The 24,297-nt window shown below is 38.1% G+C and overlaps 3 protein-coding genes across 7 annotated transcripts in view; 2 read left to right on the forward strand and 1 right to left on the reverse strand.

The window, feature by feature from the left end:
- Positions 1-1,889, forward strand: part of LOC147177238 (phosphorylase b kinase regulatory subunit alpha, liver isoform-like) — a 24,456-nt gene extending 22,567 nt beyond the window's left edge. For all 4 annotated transcript variants that reach the window (XM_086070834.1, XM_086070837.1, XM_086070836.1 and 1 more), the window contains 3 exons: positions 249-482; positions 564-764; positions 831-1,889. In XM_086070834.1, coding sequence (XP_085926960.1) covers positions 249-482; positions 564-764; positions 831-1,004 — 609 coding nt within the window. In that variant the 3' untranslated portion in view covers positions 1,005-1,889. The remainder of the gene's footprint in view (positions 1-248; positions 483-563; positions 765-830) is intronic.
- On the reverse strand, positions 1,610-14,421 carry ppef1 (protein phosphatase, EF-hand calcium binding domain 1). 2 transcript variants are annotated; one of them, XM_086070840.1, is made up of 19 exons: positions 14,285-14,421; positions 13,081-13,234; positions 12,568-12,597; positions 11,857-11,984; positions 11,736-11,796; positions 9,555-9,718; positions 9,255-9,369; positions 8,096-8,142; positions 7,722-7,888; positions 7,554-7,590; positions 7,329-7,478; positions 6,193-6,329; positions 5,872-6,115; positions 4,361-4,546; positions 4,147-4,289; positions 3,864-3,970; positions 3,627-3,790; positions 3,377-3,461; positions 1,610-3,293 (listed from the first exon to the last, which is right to left on the reverse strand). In XM_086070840.1, exons 2-19 carry the CDS (start codon positions 13,130-13,132, stop codon positions 3,082-3,084), a joined length of 2,229 nt encoding a protein of 742 aa, XP_085926966.1. In that variant the 5' UTR covers positions 13,133-13,234; positions 14,285-14,421; the 3' UTR covers positions 1,610-3,081. The 2 variants fall into 2 exon arrangements, with proteins under 2 accessions (XP_085926966.1, XP_085926965.1); XM_086070839.1 differs by having other exon boundaries at positions 11,857-11,987.
- Positions 14,422-16,809: 2,388 nt separating this feature from the next.
- rs1a (retinoschisin 1a) lies at positions 16,810-23,934 on the forward strand. Its single transcript, XM_086072031.1, has 6 exons — positions 16,810-16,952; positions 17,271-17,296; positions 19,114-19,234; positions 21,071-21,212; positions 21,306-21,501; positions 21,619-23,934. Exons 1-6 carry the CDS (start codon positions 16,865-16,867, stop codon positions 21,769-21,771), a joined length of 726 nt encoding a protein of 241 aa, XP_085928157.1. The 5' UTR covers positions 16,810-16,864; the 3' UTR covers positions 21,772-23,934.
- Positions 23,935-24,297: the final 363 nt, after the last annotated feature.

Raw genomic sequence — 24,297 nt, forward strand, 5'->3', positions numbered from 1 at the left:
ATCCCACCTGCTTTCTAGTGTTAAAGATTTGAATTGTTCTGCCACTGGCATAGGTAGATGAGCAGAGATACAGTTCATTGTGTGTAGTAAATACATGATTTTTCGACCAATGGCATACCATTGGATCATTTCCCAGGGCACACCTGAACACCGGTTGGGAATGACTGCTCTACTGCTTGCTTGATAACAAATGCATTCGTAAAACCTTGCAACATTCTTGTGAACGCAAGTGGAACATTTCACCGTAGCGTTGCAGCAGCCCGTCCACTCCCAGTGGGATGTTATCGCCAGTGGGCTCCATGCAAGGTGATGGGCAGCTGCACTGGGAGGAGCGGCAAGGCCAGTGGCTCAGGAGACGCAGGTTGGATGGAGCCATCAACAGAGTACCGGTGGGCTTTTACCAGAAGGTGTGGAAGATTCTGCAGAAGTGCCACGGACTGTCCATCGACGGCTACGTCTTACCGTCGTCCACCACAAGAGAGGTAGGGTTGGGGGCCACGTTTGTTTTTGGAAACAAGCAGGCAGAGAATCAACATTGATCTGGATGGATGCCTTCTGCGTAGATGACAGCAAGAGAGATTAAGTTTGCGGTACAGGTGGAGTCGGTTCTCAACCACGTGCCACAACCAGAGTACCGACAGCTGCTGGTGGAGACGTTGACGGTTCTGGGCCTGGTAGCCGACGTGGACGTTGACAGCATTGGGGGTGTCATCCATGTGGAACGTATCCTACACATGGCCAACAACATGTTCATCAGCGACCAGGTAAAGCGCACTGACATCCATTTTGGAAGACGTGTCCGCTAACTCCTCCTTTCTCTGCATCGCCAGAAATCACGCAGTGCCTGTGATTATTTCCTCGAGAAGGAGCCGGCAACTGGAATCTGCAACTTTTTCTATGACAGCGCCCCCAGTGGCCGCTATGGCACCATGACGTATTTGTCCAAAGCGGCGATTACGTACGTTCAGGAATTCCTGCCGAGTTCGAGCTGCCTGATGCAGTGAAGAAGTCAATCATTGAGCATTTATTCAATGTCTTGGGTACGCTTTGTCTTCACTAGAACAATGACTTGTAGTCATTCTTTGCTGCTAATAATAACTAGTCAGTCTTAAGATGGATTTCCTTGATATTGAATAAATGCTCAAACATCTTAAGATAACCTTCATTAGTGGAAAATTGCATTCATTACTACAAACGTTAGTTGTGGAATTGTCTTTTCCTTGCACGAGGTGCTCCTAAAAGACTTGTGAAGAGGCTTGTGCTTATATATAATATTTACTCTAAAGATATGACATCACATCTCATTTGTAAACCTGTAAAACTGGACATAATCCAAATTTAATACACATTTTTAAAATCAGAATCTATTATGCATACATGTAAATGGATGTTTACAAAAGGTGGGGCATGCGGTTAGCGAATCTAACTCCCGGTCAACATGTGGTGCTTGCGTGTCCGACAGTTTGAAAGTTCTGGGTTCGAGTCCCGGCTTTTTCATTGTGGAGTATGCATGTTGTGTGGGGAATCCGGAGATAATAGTGGTATGTTTTTGCAAGAGTAAGAGGAGTTCATGTGTAATGATAATCCTAATCCACGTCAGCCATCATCGCACATTTGAAACTTTTATTGTAAACCAGCATTTGAACAAAAAAAATATACACAGCGTCTGCTACTACGGAAGCCCAAAAGTGTCACGATTCAATAAATAAAAATGACAGCTTCAAATAAATACCCTTTCGATAATTAACAATTATGTATTATGGCCATCAAACTGTCAAATGAGGTAATAGTATTATGAAAAGTGTTCATACTATTTAATACGTAACAAATATTTTATTATGATTAAATATTTCAGAATGATTATTTTTCACAATGTCATACTTTTTTTTTTAAATAAAATAATAAAATAATTAATTTTCCAAGATTTTATAAATTACGCAAATATATATATATTTTTTTTACAAAGTCAGTTTTTATTTTTCACAATGACTTTTTTATTTCATAATGGCGTTTTTCAGCAGAATAACTTGTCAATCAAAACACATGAGGCGGAGCCAATCAAGTGATTGGCTGAGTCCGTTATACAAACATGAGCAACATCTTTACAGCCATAAAGGTGATCACAGGTTTCAGAAAGAATGGCTGCAGGAGAGAAGTCTCTTTCAGAAGGGACACATTCTCATGCTCTATTTGATTCGCTCGTCAGCAGAGCTGCAGAAACACCGCCATTGTTTCTTCTGTTACCGCCTAAACAACCTTAAAGGATCCAACAGAGGTCCAACCCACTAACTTTGATTGACAGACCATGTTTTTCTTCTGAAAAATGCCATTATGAGGAAAAAAAAAAAAAAAAAGGACATTGTGGAAAGAAAAAAAAACGACTTTGTAAAAAAAAATAAAAATAAAATAATCTATTTTTTAAAAATGAAATTAAACAATTTTTTTTAAAAGTATGACATTGTTAAAATCATAAAATATTTAATCAAAGAAATATTAATAAGTACATATTAAATAATAGTATGAACACATTTTATAATAATACAATCATTAAATTGTAAAATGAGGTATTACATAATTGGCTGTTATTTATCGAGGGTATTTATTTCAAACTGTGGTTTTTATTTATTGTGACACTTTTGGGCTTCCATAGTCTGCATGGTGCCTGGTGAATACTGTTTGAATAGTTTAAGGGAATGTCAGAATCTGCGAGCTTTCCTTGTTCCCATGGTACCATTTACATGTAGACCAGCTTCCAATTTTTAAGATAATGATTGATAATACAAATGACTCACAAAATGTTTTAGATATTGGTGAAATTTCAGGATGAACCTTAAATACAGGCGAGTTCAGTTGACCTTTGAACTTTTGAATGCTCTTGAAGGTCCAAGCAGCTGAACAGCAAAGTAGTGCATTTTAGGTTGATCCTAAAATTTCACCCAGAAAACTCTTTGCGAGTAGTGTAACTTCACATTGCAGCATTAATAATAATAATAATAATAATAATAATAAACACTGCAAAATCACAACAGAATCCAGAATTCATTTCCAGGTAAAGGACCAACTATCCAATAATAAAACCGCCTACTCTCCACTTGTCTTGAGTTGCTGATCCTTGTTGTCCAGTTTGTGCACAACCCTAAAGGCCTCCAGGAACTCTGTGAAGTCGATACTGCCGTCCTTGTTGAAGTCGATGCTTCGAGCCAGGTCATCAATGGCGCCGTTGGTGATGTCCACTCCCAGGTGAGCGCTGAAGAGACGCCACGTATGACGGAACTCTTCGACGGAAATAAGACCTGAATATAACAATGCAGAGCTTCTTCAATTTGAAGAGGGGGGAAAAAAAGTCATTACAAAAAAAGTGCAGAGCTTCTCTTACCGGAATGGTCTTTGTCTATGATGTTGAATATGATCTCAATATCGGTCCTGTATCGAAACAGAGTTTCTGCTAGGTTTGAGGTGACCTAAAAAGTTAGATGGGTATTAATATATATTAAAAAAACACTTACAGGTATATTCAAAACATAACCTAAATTTTGTAGAATAACCGATCTCGTGCTGTACAAATGTGATTAGATTGTCCAGGTCTGCTGTATTTTGAGGCTCGTAGACTGTATATGACCTCTGACCTGAGGCAGCTGTAACCCTGGTCCCATATCCTCAAAGCAGGACTGATAGTCCACCCAGCCGTCTGGTGCCAGGTGAGCCAAATGAGGACAGAGGGTCCTCCACGGCAGGTCCAGCCTCAGAACAGAACCCAACACCTGAGCCCATTCGCCGACCGTCACATGACCTAGAGATTATCGGCGAGGTTTAAAAAAAAAAAAAAAAAACATTTTTAATGCTCAAGAGTGCCTGATGCTTACCAGTATTATTATGGTCGTACTTCTGGAAGCCCGCGATGAGGTCAGAGCGATGGGCAAACACTTTTTCTTTGAGGGCCCTGAGAGCTGAACCCTCAGCCGCTCGCACTCTGTGAACACAGTCAAAAATCTAGATCCGAACGATGTCATATGATATCGTGTAGTTAGTTAGTGTGATTTTGGAATAATCTTAGCAATATTAAAATCAAAGCTGCGTGGCTAAATTGTCCTTTCATTAAAAATCAGAATTGAGACTGCGTCCCTAATTGAATCCACTCAGTCGCACCGTTGAGTCAACGTGAGTTTACGCGTTGAGCGGCTGACTTGGTACTGGTAGAAGCGCGGAACCAGATCTCGGCCCAGTTTGATGTAGGCCCCTCGGTTGCTTCCCTCCTCATAATAGTTGGATGCAGAGAAGATGGTGATCACCTGTAGCGCAACAAACATCTATGTTGAATATTGTCATGGGGAAGTCAATCAGCATACTTGAGGTCGTGTACCTGGCCACTGTGACACAGCTCGTACCCTTCCTGTTTACACTCGTGGGATCTGATGATCAGCTGAAGGCCGTGTTGGAGCAGCAGTCGCCGTGTGACGTCGGGCCCGAAGTAGCAGCCGCCGCCTCTGAATGTGTTTGGACTGCAGCCTTCTTGGGTTTTGGGGTCGCTCCACAGTATATCAACAATCTGCAGCAAAAAGAAGCGATGGTGTTCTGCCAAGACTAGAAAATTATTGAAACAAAATAATAACAAAAAGTCTAAGATGCTGGCAAAGAAATGCTTTTTATCAAATTAAGTCCCTCAACTCACTTGAATAAGATTCCTTGGACCCAAGTTGCCGCAAGATGGTGACAAAGCACTACTTTTGTCTAAATGAAGATCCTCAAAGTCACTTTAATATAGTTCCTTAGAAACAAGGTGCCGCAAGATGGGGACAAAGCACTACTTTCGTCCAAATGAAGGTCCACAATTCAGTCTAATATAGTTCCTTGGGCGAAACGTGCCACAAGATGGCAAAGCACTACTTTTGTCTAAATGAAACTCCTCAAGTCACTTTAATATAGCTCCTTAGAAACAAGATGGTGGCAAAGCACTACTTTTGTCCCAATGAAGGTCCACAAGTCAATCTAATATAGTTCCTTGTGCTAAAGAAGCCACAAGATGGGGACAAAGCACTATTTTTGTCTAAATGAAGCTCCTCAAGTCACTTTAATATAGCTCCTTAGAAACAAGATGTCACAAGATGGTGACAAAGCACTACTTTTGTCCAAATGAAGGTCCACAATTCAGTCTAATATAGTTCCTTGTGCTGAAGGTGCCGCAAAATGGGGACAAAGCACTACTTTTGTCTAAATGAATATCCTCAAGTCACTTTAATATAGCTCCTTAGAAACAAGATGTCACAAGATGGTGACAAAGCACTACTTTTGTCCAAAAGAAGGTCCTCAATTCAATCCGATATAGTTCCTTGGGCCAAAGGTGCCACAAGATGGCGGTTAAGAACTACTTTAGTCCAAGTGAAAATCCTCAAGTCACTTTAATATAGTTTCTCATAAACAAGATGTGACAAGATGATAACAAAGCTCCTTAACTCATTTCAATATAGTTCCTTGACACCAAGATGCCACAAGAGGGCGATAAAAACGACTTATGTCTAAATAAAGCTCCTCAACTCACTTGACGAGAGTTCCCCTGCACCAAAATGACAAAAGAAGATACTTGCCTATTGACGCCACAAGATGGTGGCAAATAACTACTTTTTCTATTAGCCAGCGATGACCTGTCAAAAAGAAACTTCTTTTCTCATTTCAACATTATTCCTTGGCACCAAGACCCCTCAGGATGGCGCCAACCAAGCCAAATTTTGGCTCACAGCTCAAAGCAAAAAAAAAAAAAAAAAAATCCAGCTCAGAAGTGAACAACTAAACAAAACTATTAGGCAGAGCTTAAACGCCAAATTGAATAGCTTAATTTGTAAATTGTGAATGTGCGCGCAAACACTTTACTCTCACCTGTTTCCATTCCTGCTCGTTTTGTGGAGGCAAAGGAGGCGGAATTGAGGTCGCAGAATCCAAGAAAGGCACTTGGAGGATGTTTAAGTTATACGGCATATTGGGAGAGGACGGGCACGGATGAGGTGAGAAGCACGAGGGGGCGTGCGGAGAGCAGAGTGAAGAAGATGATGAAGAGGATGAGGAAGAGGACGAGGTGGTGGAGGCAAAGCTGTCCTGCTGGCTCAGTCTGGAGCGCCTCTTTCTAAAAGCAAAACACAAACAAGAATCTGCCTTTAAGATGAGTCTGGTAGAAGCCCCCCCTTCCGTTTGCGCTCTGACCTCAGGTTTGGGCTTCTTTGGCTTTTAGAGTGACTGCGAGACGTGTCCGTGGATCTCATTCTTTTCACCCGTTTGTTGGACTGACTGATGTCCAGCTGCTCCAACCTGCGCCTGGGAAGCCTCATTGCAGATTTGACCTGGTAATTGATGTGGGGCAAGAATGTCCAAGCGCTTTTCAGAGGACTCGCATGGTTACAAGATCGTCATACATGTATAAATTATGAGTTTGTGCTTCACTTTGGACTGTTCTCCAGTCAGTCACAGGGCCAGTGCAATGTCCTCCTTTTATACAGCAGAAAGGTTATTCCCAAAATGGAAGACTATTTAGAAACCACCATTTTTAAAACAGTTTCATAACGTTGTTGTATTCAATTAAAACACAAACTATCAAATTTAATTGGTCAAGCTCAACCATCACCATGACACTAAGAGCCAACTATGCTGTAGCCTACTCTGGCACCTGAAAAACACTGCAAGGCCATACAAGAAATGTTGAATAAATCCTTTACAATTAAATAAAGCTATGTTTAATTTGAATAATTATTTACATTTGGTATTAATGTTCTCTAGCTACAATGATATTGTTTTAAATCAACACTTATGTTAAAGAGTTTTTGCTAAAGCATACACATGCTAGCTGTGTTAGCTGCAGTGCTAACTGGTTAGGAAAAAAAAAAAAACTTAGCTATATAATACCAAATAAATATTTTGGTAGTATTAGTAACAGAGGGGCATTGTTTGAATGGCACACGCCATCATGGCTGAAAACATTATGCCAATAAATAAATAAAAATAAAAGGTGACTTTTAGCCTGGTCAGTGCAATTAGCTTGATGTAATGTCTCACTATTTTTCTCTCTCTTTCTATAACATGTGGGCAAGTATGTTGACAAAAAACTTCAGAGCATAGTTAGGCTCCTAATATGTGTCAACAGTATTATAAGTGCATGTTTATGTATTCTTTATGTTTGTTTTTTTAACCATAAAATATCCTGCCATTCTGTATACATCATTTAATAATGAATATGTGGGCCATTATCAGAAAAATAAATAAATAATCCATCCCATAGTTTGAACATGATACATTCTGAGCTGTAGGCTACAACAGTTAAGATAGCGTTTGTCTCCCTTTCTGACCTTGTGCCGGTCAATGACATTGAGGAAGTCTAGGTCAGTCTGGTCCGATATGCCCCCATGAACAATTAGGACCTTCCCGTCTATCACCGTGGCAACAGGCAGAAGACTGAAGACATCCTGAAAAAGCTGCAGGATCTCACATCCATTAGTCTGTACACAAGAAACAAAAAACAAAGTTACATCAAGAAATTTGGGCATTGAGGGGCCATTATTTCACCGCCAGACCTTGTACTTCTGCATGACCTCTTTTGTGAACCCATATCTGAAATAAAAACATAAAACATCTTAAAAATGGCAGAGTGTGACTTTGGCCACAATCAAGCTGAAAATGCAGTTAAAAAAAACAAGGCCTGAGGGTTAAACAAATTTGTTTTCACGCCACTTCCTGTTTACCTGAGGTTCATGATGTGGTCTTCGTGGTTTCCTCGGTTCAGATGCATGTAGTCGGGGTAAAGTAGAAGGTACGCAAACAGGAGGATGACCACCTCGATGGACTTTTTCCCCCGGTCCACAAAGTCTCCATTAAACACATACGGTGTCTCAGCAGAAGGGAGGCCGTTCTGATCCATATAAAGTTAAATCAGCTACAACATTTACAGCTCATCCCGAGTTGACGAGGGTATGTAAAAAGTAGAGATCAGAGCTTAGATGCACAGTAAATGCATTTTTGTGTGCGCAAATATGTCATGTAAATAGACTACATAACCAAAATCCGTTCGCCCTCATTTGTCGTAAAGGCAAAGTCACAATGCCAAGACCTTCATTACCTTATAAAATATAAGAAGCAAGTCATCAAGTCGCCCATGAAGATCACCTACACAAATAGAAAAAATGCATAAACAGGACAGTTGAATGCCTCCAAAAATCACACAATTTGGACACTTTTTCAGATGCTTCCAACTGTCAAAAAATGTCAGCGATGTCCCCCCCACTGAAAACACGACCACAGAAGTGTAGTGTAGCATAAAAATAAAATAAAAAACAGTGTAACATACCTTATCCTCATTCCCAATTAAGATCTTGTAACATTAGCAAGTCACATGACATCGGAGAAGGAAAAGTGGGCCTAATGTGGACAGTTTCACTTAGGGGTTCACTCACTTTTGTTGCCTGAGTTTTAGGCAGCAACACACACTAGAGGTGTGAATTGTCTCGTACCTGGCGATTCGATACCGATTAATCATGATACGAATCTAGAAGTCGATTATTGCGATTTTTTATTATTATTCAATATTTTGAAAACACTCATCAGTAGTGATAGACAAATTAAGCTTCATGAAACACTTGTGATATTGTTTGACTGCTCTAGATGGCACTCTTGGTTTAAAAGATAACCTCAAGTAAGATGTTTTGTTTAATACTTCCATCAAAAAGTGATGTTTAAAAATCGATACAAGAATTGTGCACGGTAATATCGTCGGAACATTTTTTTTTTTACACCCCTAATGTATATATATATATATATATATACACACATACATACACAAGTTGTACACCCTATTGTAAATAATTATTGTAAATAAATGTTTAAAAATAATCAAGTTAAATGGATACTTGACAGCCATTTTCAACAGAAAGAAGATAACATTTTGTCCATAATTAATTTCATGACTTCATCATTTTTCCATGTACAATTAATACTTTTAAAAACACATTTTGCCACTTAATATTGACTGAAGATGACATTGCGTGTGCTCAGGAAACTTTATGACTCATGATTAGTCATTGGTCATTACTTGTTCCCTCAGCATGCACAATGTAATTTTCAGAACGTTTCTTTGAAATGCAAATCAACAACATGTCCTTCCTTGAAGGGCTGTGATGAAGACGGTGAGCAATATTTCATATCATTTAGCAGGCATCAACCACCGTTTAACCGACGGGATGGTCACTGTTGTTTCGAGTACGCAGAAAGCATCCGCCTACCGCATATCGTGATCTCCTTTGTGTAAGATGTGGAAAGATGGATGATGTTGGGCATTTGCTTGAGGAGTTTCTTGGTCTCGTAGAGAAGCTGCAGCACGTATCTGGCATGGAGAGTCTGCGCAAAGGAAGATAAGATTCCAAAAGTGCACTGGTAGACTAGTGATGCTTTTCAACTACTAGTGCTACTATTAGGATCCAATATATGAGCTCGATTGACACATCACAAAAAGCACAATAGTACATGGGCCTTAAATGGACCTCAAACAGCTTTCCATAAACGTGAAAGGTGCCACAATGAACCTGCTGCTCTTTAAAGGCGCCGAGAAGAGCGTTTGTGTCGGACACGGAGAGGGGAAAGGTCAGTCGCGGCCCCACGTACGACTCTGGAACGTGAACGGCGTCGTAGCAGGCCTCTCGGTCTAACCAGGGGTCAATCACGGGCTCCAGAAGCTGGGAGATCAGATCTATTCCGCACAGTGAGGGGAAGGCGTGGGAGCAGAAAGCAGAATCGATACTGCAGGGTTACAACAGCAAAATATAATCCATTTGGACACGTGTTATTCACTTTTTAAAAACACACCCACGCACATTAAAAAAAACAAGACGAAGTACAACTCTTTTGGGAAATAGTAAGATTAAATCTGTAATGGCATGCTTTCCGGTTTAGATTTTAATCTGCCGTTTCAACCAGCAGGGTTGGATTTATTGCTGGATTTCAAACAGGCTTTTCAAAATAATTTGACGTCATTTGAAATATAAATATCTGATGTAATACATGTCCAAGGCCTGAACGTTTTGCAAGTATTACCTAAAGGAGTACTTGGCACTCCACCATAATGTCCAACATTAAAATGCAGTAGAGTGTGTGAAACGAGTTTGATCCCTAAAAAGTATATTTAATATTATTGTAATCCACTGTAAGATTATCCATAAAAGTAGGCATACACAAGAAAAAAAAACCGAAATGCATTTAAATAATGATTCAAAAGAATGTCAAATAAAAATGTTATCAAAATCGTTTGAAAACAAGCATGTGTTCAAGATTAAATGAAATTCTATTCAAAAGTTGCAAGTGAACTGTATATCTAATTAGTAAATAAATAAATAATAAATAAATAAAGTAATTCTTTCACACACCACTAGAGGGAACTCACGTCCCACTTTGAGAATCGCTGTACGCGGCATACAAAACTCATGTTAAGAAAAAAAAAAAAGCTTTATTTATTTACTTACGATAACAAAATACTGCCCCTGCCCATTATGTCTCCTTCAAACTTGAATTTACTGAATTGGCTATGTTATTTTTCAGGGCACCTTGTACATAAGAATTACAAACATCACCTCTAAACAATCTTAATTTACCTTCCTTACAATTCTGTGTATTTCCCTCCAAGGGTGAATACGTCCTCTGTTGTGCCACACACACACACACACACACACACAGATGTTGTGCGTCATAAATGGCAACATGGCCTTTTTCCATCACTTCATCGGACTGAAAGGAAGACCATCTAGATGATGAGGATTAGCTTTACAAATGTGCATAAGGCTTTTTAGCTGAATGAGTGGGTCAGTGCACCCTTAAGCCACAGCTGCTTCAGTGCGACGCGCCGCGTACACATTAGTTGCTAGGTAACGCAAAGGGGCTTTCACAGACAAACAAAAAAAGAGCATCGCTAATGAAAGTGGGATTTCGTTTGATTGACTGCAGGCTATGTATGGATACAAATGGGATTGAGACGTTAGAAACCCTTTAATTTTCAAAATTGTTTTAACCCTGAAACACACTTTGAACACATTTATCAAGAAGCCAAGCGCGCTTGCTTCAAGCTGTTTAGTCGTCACTCTCAGCTGAAGTTTACTATAAAACTGACACATTAAACAGACTTAAACAAGTCATAGTGGTGTCTTGAGATATGAGTTTAATTCGTTCCATGAGCACACTCATTCCTCAAAACACATCCCGTTTTGTAATAGATTTTTCCAATAAGCAAAATACTAGCACTATAATAAAATACTTCACGTGGGCTTAAAGAGTTTGTGCATCATGATTTAATGCTGCAATTTAATTAATTATGCTGCTCCTTCTGGTGTGGCCATTGGGGGGGGGGGCAGTATAATACAGCCACGCACGATAGAAGAAGAATGGTGATGTGATCTGTCGAAATGTGTTGCTCCGCTGTATATAAACATTCATTGCTTTAAAATTTCTATTCATGGTATTCGTTAGCCTCTCCATTGAGTTTTGCATTATGTGTTAGCATTAAGCTAACAGGGGTATTTTTCCGTCAAAGTTGTTTGATTCTTTAAACAGACATGTAATTATGTTTGTTTTAGGTTTAGTTTGATATTAAACTCCTTGTGGGAGTGGCATTATATTGTTCCAAGCCGCTTCTTTGAACAAGTGTTCATTATCTGCCAAACTGCTGCTTATTTCAGTTGTCTGATTCCGACAGTGAATGCCGAGTCTCGTGGTCTTACCTGGCCCGTTTCCATTCAGCTGGGTGAAGTTGTCAAGCATGAAGCTGAAGAAACCTGAAAGCTGGAGAAAACAAGGTGCCGTGAAGACATCCCCACGATACTTCCCGTCCTGGAGACTCACCTGGAGCTGATCCTGTTCGCCGGCGTATTCGATGGACTGGAAGATGTTCCACGTGTAGCGTCGTCTCATCTCCAGGCGGGCCATGTAGCGGCGGTACCAGCGCTGGATCAGCACAGCTGCCTTGATAGCTACTAGCGACACGAAAACTCATTCATGCCTCAATAGCAAAATGGAGCTGTGCTACTAGTAGTGGCAGACATGAATAGAAAATGAATCTTTAAAAAAAAAAAAAAAAAAAAAAAGTAAGAGCGCACCAGTACATGGATCTTAAGCGAAATATCAAGGCTAATGAATAAACTAAATATACTGTCCTCACTAGCAGGACAATTTCAGCATACTAGTTGTGACAACATTTATACTAGTTTGTGCTTCAGATGTCAACTAGTGCACTGTTTTACTTCATTAGTAACATCTAGTAAGCTTCTATTAGTTGAAGTTGAGCTACTAGTGTGCATAAATATCTCACATTAGTGTGTGGTGTGGGGGGGGGGCTTGCTAACAAGACACATTTGTTCCACTAGTGTGCCCTAGCTAGCAGTTTTAATTGTCTTACTATTAAACACAGAGTCTACTAGTACAATTATCTTTTGCTGGATATCCAGGTTATCGAATAAGTGGTCAAACTACAAGTAAGCTGTTGTGCTTGGCTGCGTCAACTAGCGTACCTCAATAACCGTATCAGTCTGATTTTAAGACATCATTTGCTCTTACTTAGTGCTGGACTTGGCGTCTTTGCTTCATCTGTGCGAAGAAAAATAGAAGTCAGCATTAGAAGGTGTTAAGTGTACAAAATGACGTAAACGCACAGCGCCAATGAAAGTGGGGAGCGTTAACGAGGCACCAGGGAGGGCAGGAGCAACAGCGGGACTGGTAAAGCTGCGCAAATGACACATCCTTCAAGACAAACAACCGAAGAAGAGAGGACACGAGAGATCACAAGCATCTGTCAGAAATGTACAGTAGTTGTACAGTCCGTGTTGAGAAACGCCGCCATTTGCTCGTCTCTAATGAGCTGAATGGGGAAATTCACAACAGCTGTTTGATCCATGAATAGACCAATTTCCTGGTTCCCGTTACAATTTCAACGATCTTCATCATCATCATCATGCCGCTCACATTTTCATATCAGCAGGTTGCAACAGACGTACAGAGAAAAAGAAAGGCATGCAAGTTGACGTTGAACAGTTGACAGTACCCAAAGTTCACATCAGAGCGACACCCTACCTGTCACCCTCGTCACTTGCGTCTCTATGGCAACCGAGGCGCCGCATCCCATGATGAGCAGTGGAAAGGCTCACGAGTCACATGAATAGAAAAAGGTGGTTCACATTTGGCAGGTGAAGTCTGGAATGGTGAGGCTGGAGTGTTTAGCGCAGTCCTGGGGCAAAAAGGGATATGAATATGAAATTTTTTCTTAGAGAATGGACCACTGAAATATATCAGGGTCATCCGAGTCAATATTTTTTACTCTGATTTTGTTTTGTTATTACAGTAAAAGGTCAAATGTTTCTTTTTTTGTTCATTAAAAAAATTGTGTCATAAATGATAATAAAAAACATTTCTGAAGATGTTGAAATTTCTAACCATAGAAAACAAATTCTGTCAAATTCAAACTTTGATGGAACAATAATCCCAAAATCTAACAGGTTGCTATAACAAAAAAGTGTAAAAAAAAGAAAAGAAAAAAAACATTTTCAGGTGGCACACAATGTTGTGGTAATTTTGTGTCATCTGGGTTTTAAAATACTGGCTAAGTGAAAAACTCAGACACAAAGTGTCATTAATTAGATGGTAAACATTTTTTTTTTAATAAAATAAATCTAAATTCAATCTCAAATGGCTAAAAAAGAAAGAAAAAAAGCACAAGATCCAATTTAGAACTTCTTCATCTTCTGAATTATTATTTTTTAAATATGAATTTAAAGCATTTAATTTAAGACCTTCGTATGGTAGAAAATATCAGTTGAAATTTGATGGTTAAAAGAAAAAAAAAAAAAAAGGTAGAAATTCAAATGGAAACAGACTGGACAAAAATACTACAAGGCATCTGTTCTACCAAAGATTCAATATGAATTGCTTCTTCCATAATCTTTTTTGCTATTCGAGATTGAATTTAACATTGAATTTTTATTTTCACAGGATTTTGATTATTAAAATACATGATACTTTGTGCTATTTTAGTATAATTTTGAGTTTGATTTTTCATGTAAAGCATTCTTTAAAAAAAAACAAAAACGTTTAATAGCACTGACACATCCGAGGAACTGTTTACAATTGAACACAACTATGTAATTCATTTTAATCAAGAGAAAAACAATCAGGTAAATTAAAGCAGACCACTGCATTTAATCCTGCTTCCTTAACACCAGCAATTAAGGCTCCCCGTCCTGAACGATGACAACAGAGTGAATAAAAGTGATGCTCCTACCTGCGCAATGTTTACAAGCCAGGCACAAACCACAAGAGGAATCCATGCTTTTTCCAATGCAATCTGAGCCATCTTTATTGCATGGCCATGTCTGAGGTTGAGACGGTGCAGCCCTCAAGGAGGAAAAGGAGGGGGTTGGTGTCGAGGAGGCGGAGGCATCGTCAGGTGATCCCAGAACATGGATCTAGCCACCGTCCCATGAGAAATTAGTTGCGCCACAGAAAAGTATCCTAGTTTCTCAGTCAGTTAATTTAATGCTACCACATAATGGGAAATCCCATAGATTAAAAAAAAAATAGCAATGGTGTTGTGACAGGTATATATATATATATTCCTTATCCTCTTTAAAGAACAATTATCAAAGCAGCTTGCCGAAGATCTAAGACTGGCTTCATGTACGGTATATTGCTGTCTAAATTACACTGCCCCCATGTGGTCAAGGCGCGCACACAAACCAGAAAGCGCAACACAATTCCCAGTAAATTGAGGGAGGGGAGCAAAAAAATTCTTCATAATGTATTTGGCAATAATATGTTTTTGTTGTCGCAATGTACTACTGTGAGGAAAATGTTATTTTTTTAAAAGTATATTTTAAACTGCATTGCAGAAAAATCTTAACACAAAAAGTACACACAGTGTGCATGTAGCCAAAAAAGGTCCAAAACAAGCCGATGGGGTAGTAAAACAGAACAAGGCCTGAGGCTTAATTAAAAATATACCCTTTAATAACATAATAAAAGTAGGAATTTCCCATTCAACGTGTCACGCAGCAACCTTGGTACAAATCTTGTGTCGCACGAACGTGACCGCAGCGTTGATCTCATGCAGTGTGATCACTTTGAGTCCATTTTTTCTCGAGAGCCGGGAGGCCTCCGAGCTCACCAGTCCGAGAACGAGTGATCGGGGCAAATTCTGACCGCCCCGCAGGAAGTCCAAAGCAAACGTTCCGGCTGGACTGACCTGCACAAGGAGACGAAAAGGGAAAAAAACTACAACCGTGTATTGCTGCCACATCAGTTAAAAAAAAAAAAAAAAAAAACACACACACACAAATAGTCTAACATGACATCTGAGGGGATTTCGTTTCAAACATTAAACTTCTGACCTCTGGACGAACTTTGAAAGTGGAGCGAGCACAACGCCTCCTCGTCTTCTTCGACACCGTTCGGGCAGGAGCCTTCATTGCCGATGTCTCAAAGTCGTCAACGGAGGAATTTTCCTGAAGCTCACCAGGGGATGCGTTGAAAAGTAAGCACGTGCTTTGGATGAGACACGCGGACGGATGCTGCAAAAGAGTGCTTTTAATTAGACCAAATTAAAAACAGCTTTTCCTAATGAGGTCTAATTACTTTCACACAGCCACCTTTGACGGCCTCGCTCTGAGTGCAACTTTTAGCGAGGCAGGCTATGGAAGATTTACGATATATATAACACCTTTTTTTTTTGTTAAGAAAATAACCATCGATATAAATATCAGTGTTCCATCTTGTGTTATGCCATCTGAGTTTGAGTTTGGATTTAAATTGTTTACACAGAACATTTCTTTTTACACATTTTGTTTTACCATCCCGTTGCATTCAACATATTCAATTCAAACTCGACTATTTACCATAAAAACATTGTTAAAAAAAATAAATAAATATATATATATATATATATATATATATATATATATATATATATATATATATATATATATATATATATATCTGACTTGATGGTATGAGGGTGCGGGGATTAGAAATTCAAACAGATGACACATATGCATGGAAATATATTTTCTGCAGTAGATTTTGTGGTGTTTTAGTGGTGAGGTTAAATTTATTTAATTACATTTTTAAGCCAGATTTTTTTATATTTTATGAAATTGTAAAAAAAAAAAAATAATAAAACTCATCCAAGTTAACCACTTAAATGCTTAATACATATGAACTAAGAATACCCAAATGGTTGGCTTAGACCTGAAAACATGAACACATCAATAAATAAACTCATTTGACTCCAAACATATGGAGGAGAGTACCGATACCAGGTATTGGTATCAGGCCGATACCAGCCATATTTGGCGTGGCAGTCGCCAATTCCAGTCACTTATATTTAAGGCAAAAACTGAAATTTGACATCAAGTCCTCCTCAGCAGACGTCACGTTGGCGAATCATCATCTGCATCAGAAAGTAAGGTCTTTGTTGACTTTTGTTTTTGTCATTGTATTAAAGGAAATTCTAAGTACCAATAGATATCTAGATATCTGTGAATACCCATACCATGAAAAAAGTGGTATCGAACATCCCTTGTAGAAATTAATGTATGTAAAATAGTATAGCAGCATATCGTACCGTACATCTTTTTAGAATGAGGGGTTTGAGTTTATTTGACTAGATTGCTGGCCGTCATCAAATTTGTCTTACTCCCACCATAATTGTAAATATGTCATTGGTGTGGTCTCCCACTGCACACGCCGGCTGTAGGACAGTAGGAGGGGCTTTGTCAGATAAAGATGGCATTAGGTTGGGTCGTCCGTCTCCCGTGGATTATTGTAATCCCGATTTTGTACGAGTGCCGGCTCACTTGCTCCTTCCATGCTCAGTCGTGTCCTGCGTGGAGGCTGCAAGATGGCTCTCAACGTGCGTCCTTTCCTGCCCGCTCTGCTTTTGATGGCAGCTCACGGTAGGATTTGAGTTATTTCACTGACTTGTGATGTCAGATCTGATTGCTTATTGTGGAATCATATTTGTGCCATCTGAGTTGAACAATATTTATAATTATCCATTTCAAATTCAAACATCACATGTACTTCTATATCTTAATGTTCAGTTTCAAAACGGAAATACTTCATCTTAATCCTTATCCTATGTCTGTGTGAGTGATTTCAGTGGTGCTGTACATCTTTTGTTTGTTTGAAATCAATGTGTCCTAACAGTCTTTGATTGTCATGTGTGGCTGCCTGGATCTTTGCTTTTTGTCTCTGTCCATCTGCTTCCACAGTCATCCTCAGCAGCCATGCTCAAGAGGTATGAGGAAACTTGCACCAGCATTACAGCACTGCACATGAGAATGTCGAATACGTAAAAGTTGGCAGCAGAAGTGACAAGTCAACAGAACTGTCTACACAGACTAATACATTCATTTCCGTTGTCGTTTTTAGTGGCATCTTCTCGATCATAGTGCTCTTTCTAATCATTTCATAGCCTATAAAACTTCCTTTCAGCATGGGTTCAAACGCGGAAGCTCTTCCTTTCAGTATGATGCAGTATGTTATGGAAAGCCATTTGAGCATTTATTCAATAGCCTTGATATGCTTAGATATGATTATGATCAGTTTAGATAAATGCTCCCTTAAATCTATGAAGTGACATGGTGTACCCCAGGGTTCAATTTTAGGTCCATTATTGTTCCATTTATTTTTGCTCCCTGTTGGCAGTGTCATCAGGAGGAGACACAGTTAACCTGAAGATACACAGCTGTAGATATGTATGGAGGACCAAAACTGCCAAAATAAAACAATTAATGACTAAATAAATAAACAAATGACTAAAAGTGAGAATAAAAACGCATATAAAAAATATAATAAAAAAATGAAATCCAAAAATAAATATACATGCAAATAAAAACAACAAAATATAGATATATCACTAAATAAAAGTAAAATTTTATTATTTTCTCACAGTTTTGTTGTTACTTTTAACCATGAAGTGTTATATTCATTCCTTTAATTCCCTTAATTTATCACAGTTTTTTAGTGTTACTTCTTGACAAGTTTTTATTTTCCATCCCAAATGGAGAAAGTGGGACTTGAACCTAGTACCTAGCGCTTGGGGTGCAACAACACTAACAAGTACGCCACGAGATTCTTGTAGGGCTAGTTCCCGCACGACTCGTAAATATGAATTGTCGGTACGGCAAAATATACACTTGTTTTTTAATTTTACAGAAAAATAATGAACATAAATTACACTACTCGTGAAAATCCGGGAATATTTTGTTTGTATGTTTGTCTCACATGCTTTTTCTACATGAACTCTTATAATAATTCAAGAACTGTATCATTTCATCCTTAAACTGCCATTGACGGCTATAGACATTTTCCCCCCACTTTTGTTAAGAGTATGAAAACCTAGAAAACAATTTATTGTACATTTATAACAGATATAAAATTTGTGATTAATCGTTATTCATTTTTTAATAATATTTTCTTCTTTTTTTTTTTATTAAGAGCATCAGGCGATTCATTTTTTTTTAAATTGTAATTAATCAGATGACTTCACTAGTTAACTCAAGATTAATAAAAACAATTATATCTGTTATAAATGTACAATACATTTTCTTCTAGGTTTTCATACTCTTGTTAACAAAAGTGGGAAAAAAAATAAAACTAATAGAAATACTTTAAATGAATTTTTGACGTCTATAGCCGTCAATGGCAGTGAATGAGTTAATTTATAAAACCGAATAATCCATACCTAGAGTTGTCCTTAAAATCCAGGGGGGAAAATGTAGCTGCCTGGATGCATAAGGTTACTCAGCGTGGAGTCAATTAGTTTGACTGGCTGAAATAACACCAGCTTTTTCTTCACTGTGAGTGTTCAAATAACACCCAAATCAACACCGAGTAACTCAAAATAATTAACACTAGATTTTTACCTCAATTTAACGCTACAGAATTTGCTGTGTAGCTGCCCTATGTCCAACTAGTGATCACAAGTGGCATACATAAAAGGAAAACAAGCATAATAAAGTCAGTCTAAAATGAGCACTATTAAATTGTTGCCGATTTTGTCCGATAATATGCAATATTAATCGTGTGCATTGGTATATGTTTATATATAAGGCGGATGTGTCTGAAGCGTGGACCAGCAAGTCGTGCAAATGCGATTGTGAAGAAGGCGTGTCACCAACTGAGTTCTCCTCCATTGGCTCGTCCTCAATGAGGGGAGTGGACTGCATGCCAGGTAAGAGACAATTTCATCATAAACAAAAAAAAAAACAGTCTTAAAAAAAGGATTGCCAACCATTTAAAAATTTTAAAATAGTATTTTTGGTTTGGTATCATGCATTCTACTGTGCGAATGGGTGAGAAACTTATTAACTCATTCACTGCCATTGATGGCTATAGACGTAAAAAATTAATTCAAAGTATTTCTATTAGTTTCACATTTTGTATTAAAACCTAGAAGAAAATGTATTGTACATTTATAACAGATATACAATTTGTGATTAATCTTGAGTTAACTAGTGAAGTCATGTGATTAATTACAATTAAAAAAAAATAATCGCCTGATGCCCCTAATTAAAAAAAGAAAGAAAATGTTATAAAACAATTTGGCTTTACATTACATTGACTTTACATTTTTTAATTGCAATTAATCGCATGAAATCAATAGTTAACTCACGATTAATCACAAATTTTATATCTGTTATAAATGTACAATACATTTTTGGGGGTCGTCAAATGGCAGTGAATGAGTTAAAGATGATTTCTATTTATACATGCATGCACACATGCATGAATGCATCACACGGCAGGGTGAACATGCTCCTATGGAGAGAAAAGGTGGAACCATCAGCAAAGGGAATCTCAACGCCGGGGCAGTACAAGATTCTTCACATGCATCAATAAATAAAATGGGGACATTTTCACGTAGAGGTATTCTCACTTTTATTGCTGATGATTGACACAGTGCCAAGCTTTAATGTTATGTAAGGCCTTACTTCCAGCAGATTCCCATACACAGAGCCGTTGTAATACTGGGATTAGACTGGATGGGTCCCAGCGCTTGATTACAAAATGCAGCATGTTGCTCTCACTATACTACACATAAAGTCTTGGTAGAAAATCTTTTGACATAAAATGAGCATTCACATCAGGACTTATTTTTTTTGTCACGGACGTGAGGGCGCAGCCGCCGACCGACCGGAGTAAAGCTTCACAGGGTTCAATATGGCCATCTGTCCGCCCACTCCACTAATGGCTATGACTGATCTCTCACAGTGGAGAATTAAAAATGAATGCTTTTAGGATGTGATGTGGGTCACTGTGGTGCTGCTTAACCCTCAGGCACGTTATAGGCCATTTGTGTCCAGCAGTATCCTTATATGAACCATTTTGCAAGTCGTTATGAAACTTCATAAAGGGGTTAGGATTTTTTCTTGATTTTGTCATTTTCAACTTGAACTCTTTAACTCATTCACTGCCATAGACGGCTATAGACGTCAAAAAATTCATTTAAACTATTTCTAGTAGTTTAACATTTTTATCCCACTTTTGTCAACAAGAGTATGAAAACCTAGATTTGTTTTATTGTACATTTAGAACGGATATAAAATGTGTGATTAATCGTGAGTTAACTATTGAAGTCATGCGATTAATTACAATTACAAATTTCAATTGCCTGACGCGACTTAAAAATAATAAAAAATTTGGGGGGTCAGGCGATTTAAATTTCTCATCATAAATAATCGCACTAGTTAACTCACAATTAATCACAAATTTTATATCTGTTCTAAATGTACAATACAAAAATACTCTTGTTAACAAAAGTAGAAAAAATGTGAAACTAATAGAAATAGTTCAAATGAATTTTTGACGTCTATAGCCGTCAATGGCAGTGAATGAGTTAAATATGTCAATAATATACAGTTTGCATCAAATTGGACCTTTCGCCATGGAAAACTGGCAAAGTGATGGTACTAGAAGTGTAAGAGGCAAACAAATATTTCAGTCAATATTTTTCAGATCTCGTTATATGTTGTGCCGGCAATTCCCGAGTGTGTCCTTTTTCCTACAGAGTGTCCGTACCATAAGCCTTTTGGCTTCGAAGCCGGATCAGTGAGTCCAGACCAGATCACCTGCTCCAACGAAGACCAGTATAGCGGCTGGTTCTCCTCTTGGCTCCCAAACAAGGCTCGCCTCAACAGTCAAGGATTTGGGTAGGCAAAGTGCGAACCTGCAATCGTCAGAATAAAGGAGGAAAAGGTCAAAGGCTCCAGGTATGTTGTCATGACATCGTCTTTGTGCTCCAGCTGTGCGTGGCTCTCCAAGTTTCAAGACAGCAGCCAGTGGCTGCAGGTCGACCTGAGGGAGGTCATGGTTGTGTCTGGGATCCTCACTCAAGGCCGATGCGACGCAGACGAGTGGGTCACCAAGTACAGTGTGCAGTACCGCACGGACGAAAAACTCAACTGGATCTTTTATAAGGACCAGACTGGGAATAACAGGGTCAGTTGGAGAACACAATCATCAGCCACATTGTTGTAGAAACTCAACTGACTTCTTATATAATAATAATAATAATAATAATATATAATCCTCATGCTTTCTTTGTGCTCTCTTAAGGTGTTTTACGGGAACTCCGACCGCTCCTCGTCAGTGCAGAATCTCCTGCGGCCGCCCATCGTGGCGCGCTACATCCGCATCCTCCCGCTGGGTTGGCACACACGCATCGCTCTGCGTCTGGAGCTGCTGCTCTGTATGAACAAATGTGCCTGAATTTCTACTCCCTGCTTTCCTGGAGGCCTTCACCTCTAGCTCCCTCCGCCCAAACACTGTCGTCGTCGTGCGTGTGTGAGAGCCATGCTCATTTTCAACCTTTCCGTTGTAGTTGTATGAGAGTCATTCCATGTTTGGAGAACCAATAATATTTTGGAACAACAGACAGTTTATGAATTGATTTAAAAAATATATATATATATATATATATATATATATTTGCAAGAAAAAAAAGTAGTAAACCACCATTTACAGTAATACGATTAATCTTTTATTTAAATTTTTAATTTTAATAGAGCTGGATTCTCAAAAGTAAATTATTTGATATTTATATATTTTTATTTTTATTTTCCCCCCCTCTGTTTTGTTGTTTTTGGCGCGACCATTTCAAAGTTACTATCTTGAATAGAAAAACAGAGAATCATGTATTTGAAGGTTTTCCATAATTAAAAACAGTCTAAAAGAATATTATTATTATTATTATTACAGTAACAGGGTTGCAAATCAATGCTAATATTCAAGAGTAGCACATACTAGCTGTGTTAGCTGCTATGCTAACTGGTGAAAACGGTCTATTATTATTATTATTATTATTATTACAGTAACAGGCTTGCAATTCAATGCTAATATTCAAGAGTAGCACATATTAGCTGTGTTAGCTGCTATGCTAACTGGTGAAAACTGTCTATTATTATTATTATTATTACAGTGACAGGGTTGCAAATCAATGCTAATATTCAAGAGTAGCACATACTAGCTGTGTTAGCTGCTATGCTAACTGGTGAAGAACAAATTTTGCGGTGATTTTTTTTCTAAAAAGAATGGAAAATATAGATATTGTGATGTATTTTCTGATAATATGAGTAACAGGGTTGCAATGCTTTAGGTGGCACTTCATAAAAAAAAAAAACAACAACACTGAAACTGAAAACGGACTAAATGTACTTCGGCTTGATGTCATTTGATGTCATGTTGCTTCCTTTTTTTCTCTCTTCTTCTTGCTGGCTAAAAACGTTGTAGCAAAAGGTATCAATATAGTTACGACGATTTAAAACGTGTTTTTGATTAAATAAAATATAAAACATAAAGATGACAAAATCACAGCAAAAAGCTGATTTAAAACTCATTTTGTGTCTTAATTTGATACGTAAGTTAGTCATCAAAAGGAAGGAACATGAGAAAAAGTACTATTTGTTGTTCTTTTTAATTCTAAAAAATCCTCCAATTCTGGAATGTCTGATGAGCAGATTATAGCATTTCTGTATTTCAAAAGGTTTTATTTAGGCTCTGTTGAAGATAATATGTTTGATATGCAAATGAGCTCTATATTCTATTTGTTTAAACCAGTCTCACACTGGCTGTATTAATTTTCTTAAATAATGAGTTTGTTGTATTTGCACTGAAATGGCATAGACTCAAAGCCGTAATTAATGGCGGCGGCAGGAGGCGTTGCCATGGAGGAATTATGCACAGGTGCGCAAACAATCCAATCCAGAACACGCCTTTCATGTGCGACAACTCGATGAAACGCTCGCTGCCTCTTTTGACACGAGGCGTCAGCAGGGAATTTGACAGCCCTCACCAAGCCTTTCCTTGCTGCCCTCTAAGGAAAAGGCAGGTGATCATTTAAATATAATCGTCTGTTTGTCATGGAAAAGCACGCACACCCTTTGATTATGTTCCTGTAGTTTTGTTCTTGTTTCATAATTCCATTGTTTTTGTTTTTACATCACATCACATTTCGAAGACTTTTTAAAAACATCCAATAATTCAGTGTAAAAAAAAAAAAATCAACATCTGTTAAAAAAATAAAAAGAAAGAAGGAAAGGCAATAAATAAATCTAATTCAGGTTCAGGTTTTGATGCCATCAAATTTTTAATTGGATTTCAGATGTTTTATGTATTTTGATTAAAATAAATAAATAATAATGTTGAAATAATTGTTTGAAATGTGATGGTTAAAAAACAAAACAACAATCCAACTTATATAGCCTACTCCCACACGATCTGTTTCTTCCTATTCGTTGAATTGAATGCAAAAATGGACACAACTGCACGTATTTGTTAAACGTTCTGTTCAAAATGCATGTCTCGCACCATTGTCCCACAATGGATTTTGTTATTGAAATGAAACATATCCTCAAATAAACTGCCATTATGTCACTTTTGTTGTTGTGGATTGGGGCCAAGTCTTGCTAATGAAAAATACTGCAAAAATTGTAATTTTTTTTTTATATATATATATATTTTAAAAGCCACTGCCAACTGTGGCTATTAAAAATAAATAAAGTCCGATAGATAGGGGTATCCAGGAGTCGTATCTTCTGGTTTCTTTAGAAGATAAAAAGCTTATCAGCAGAAAAACATAAGCAAAGAGAGCAAAGCAGCAAATGTTTACACTGTACGAGAAGCAGGAAGCGAAAAAATTGAACTCTATATTATTGTACTGCATCAAAAGAGAGTAATAATTAAATAGAACAGTGTGCATCATGATTTAATGCCTGTATTGGCTGGCGATCAGTTCAG

The sequence above is a fragment of the Leptonotus elevatus genome, chromosome 3 (genome assembly GCF_054856555.1).
Source record: "Leptonotus elevatus isolate MCC_2025b chromosome 3, RoL_Lele_1.0, whole genome shotgun sequence".
Classification (NCBI taxonomy): domain Eukaryota; kingdom Metazoa; phylum Chordata; class Actinopteri; order Syngnathiformes; family Syngnathidae; genus Leptonotus; species Leptonotus elevatus.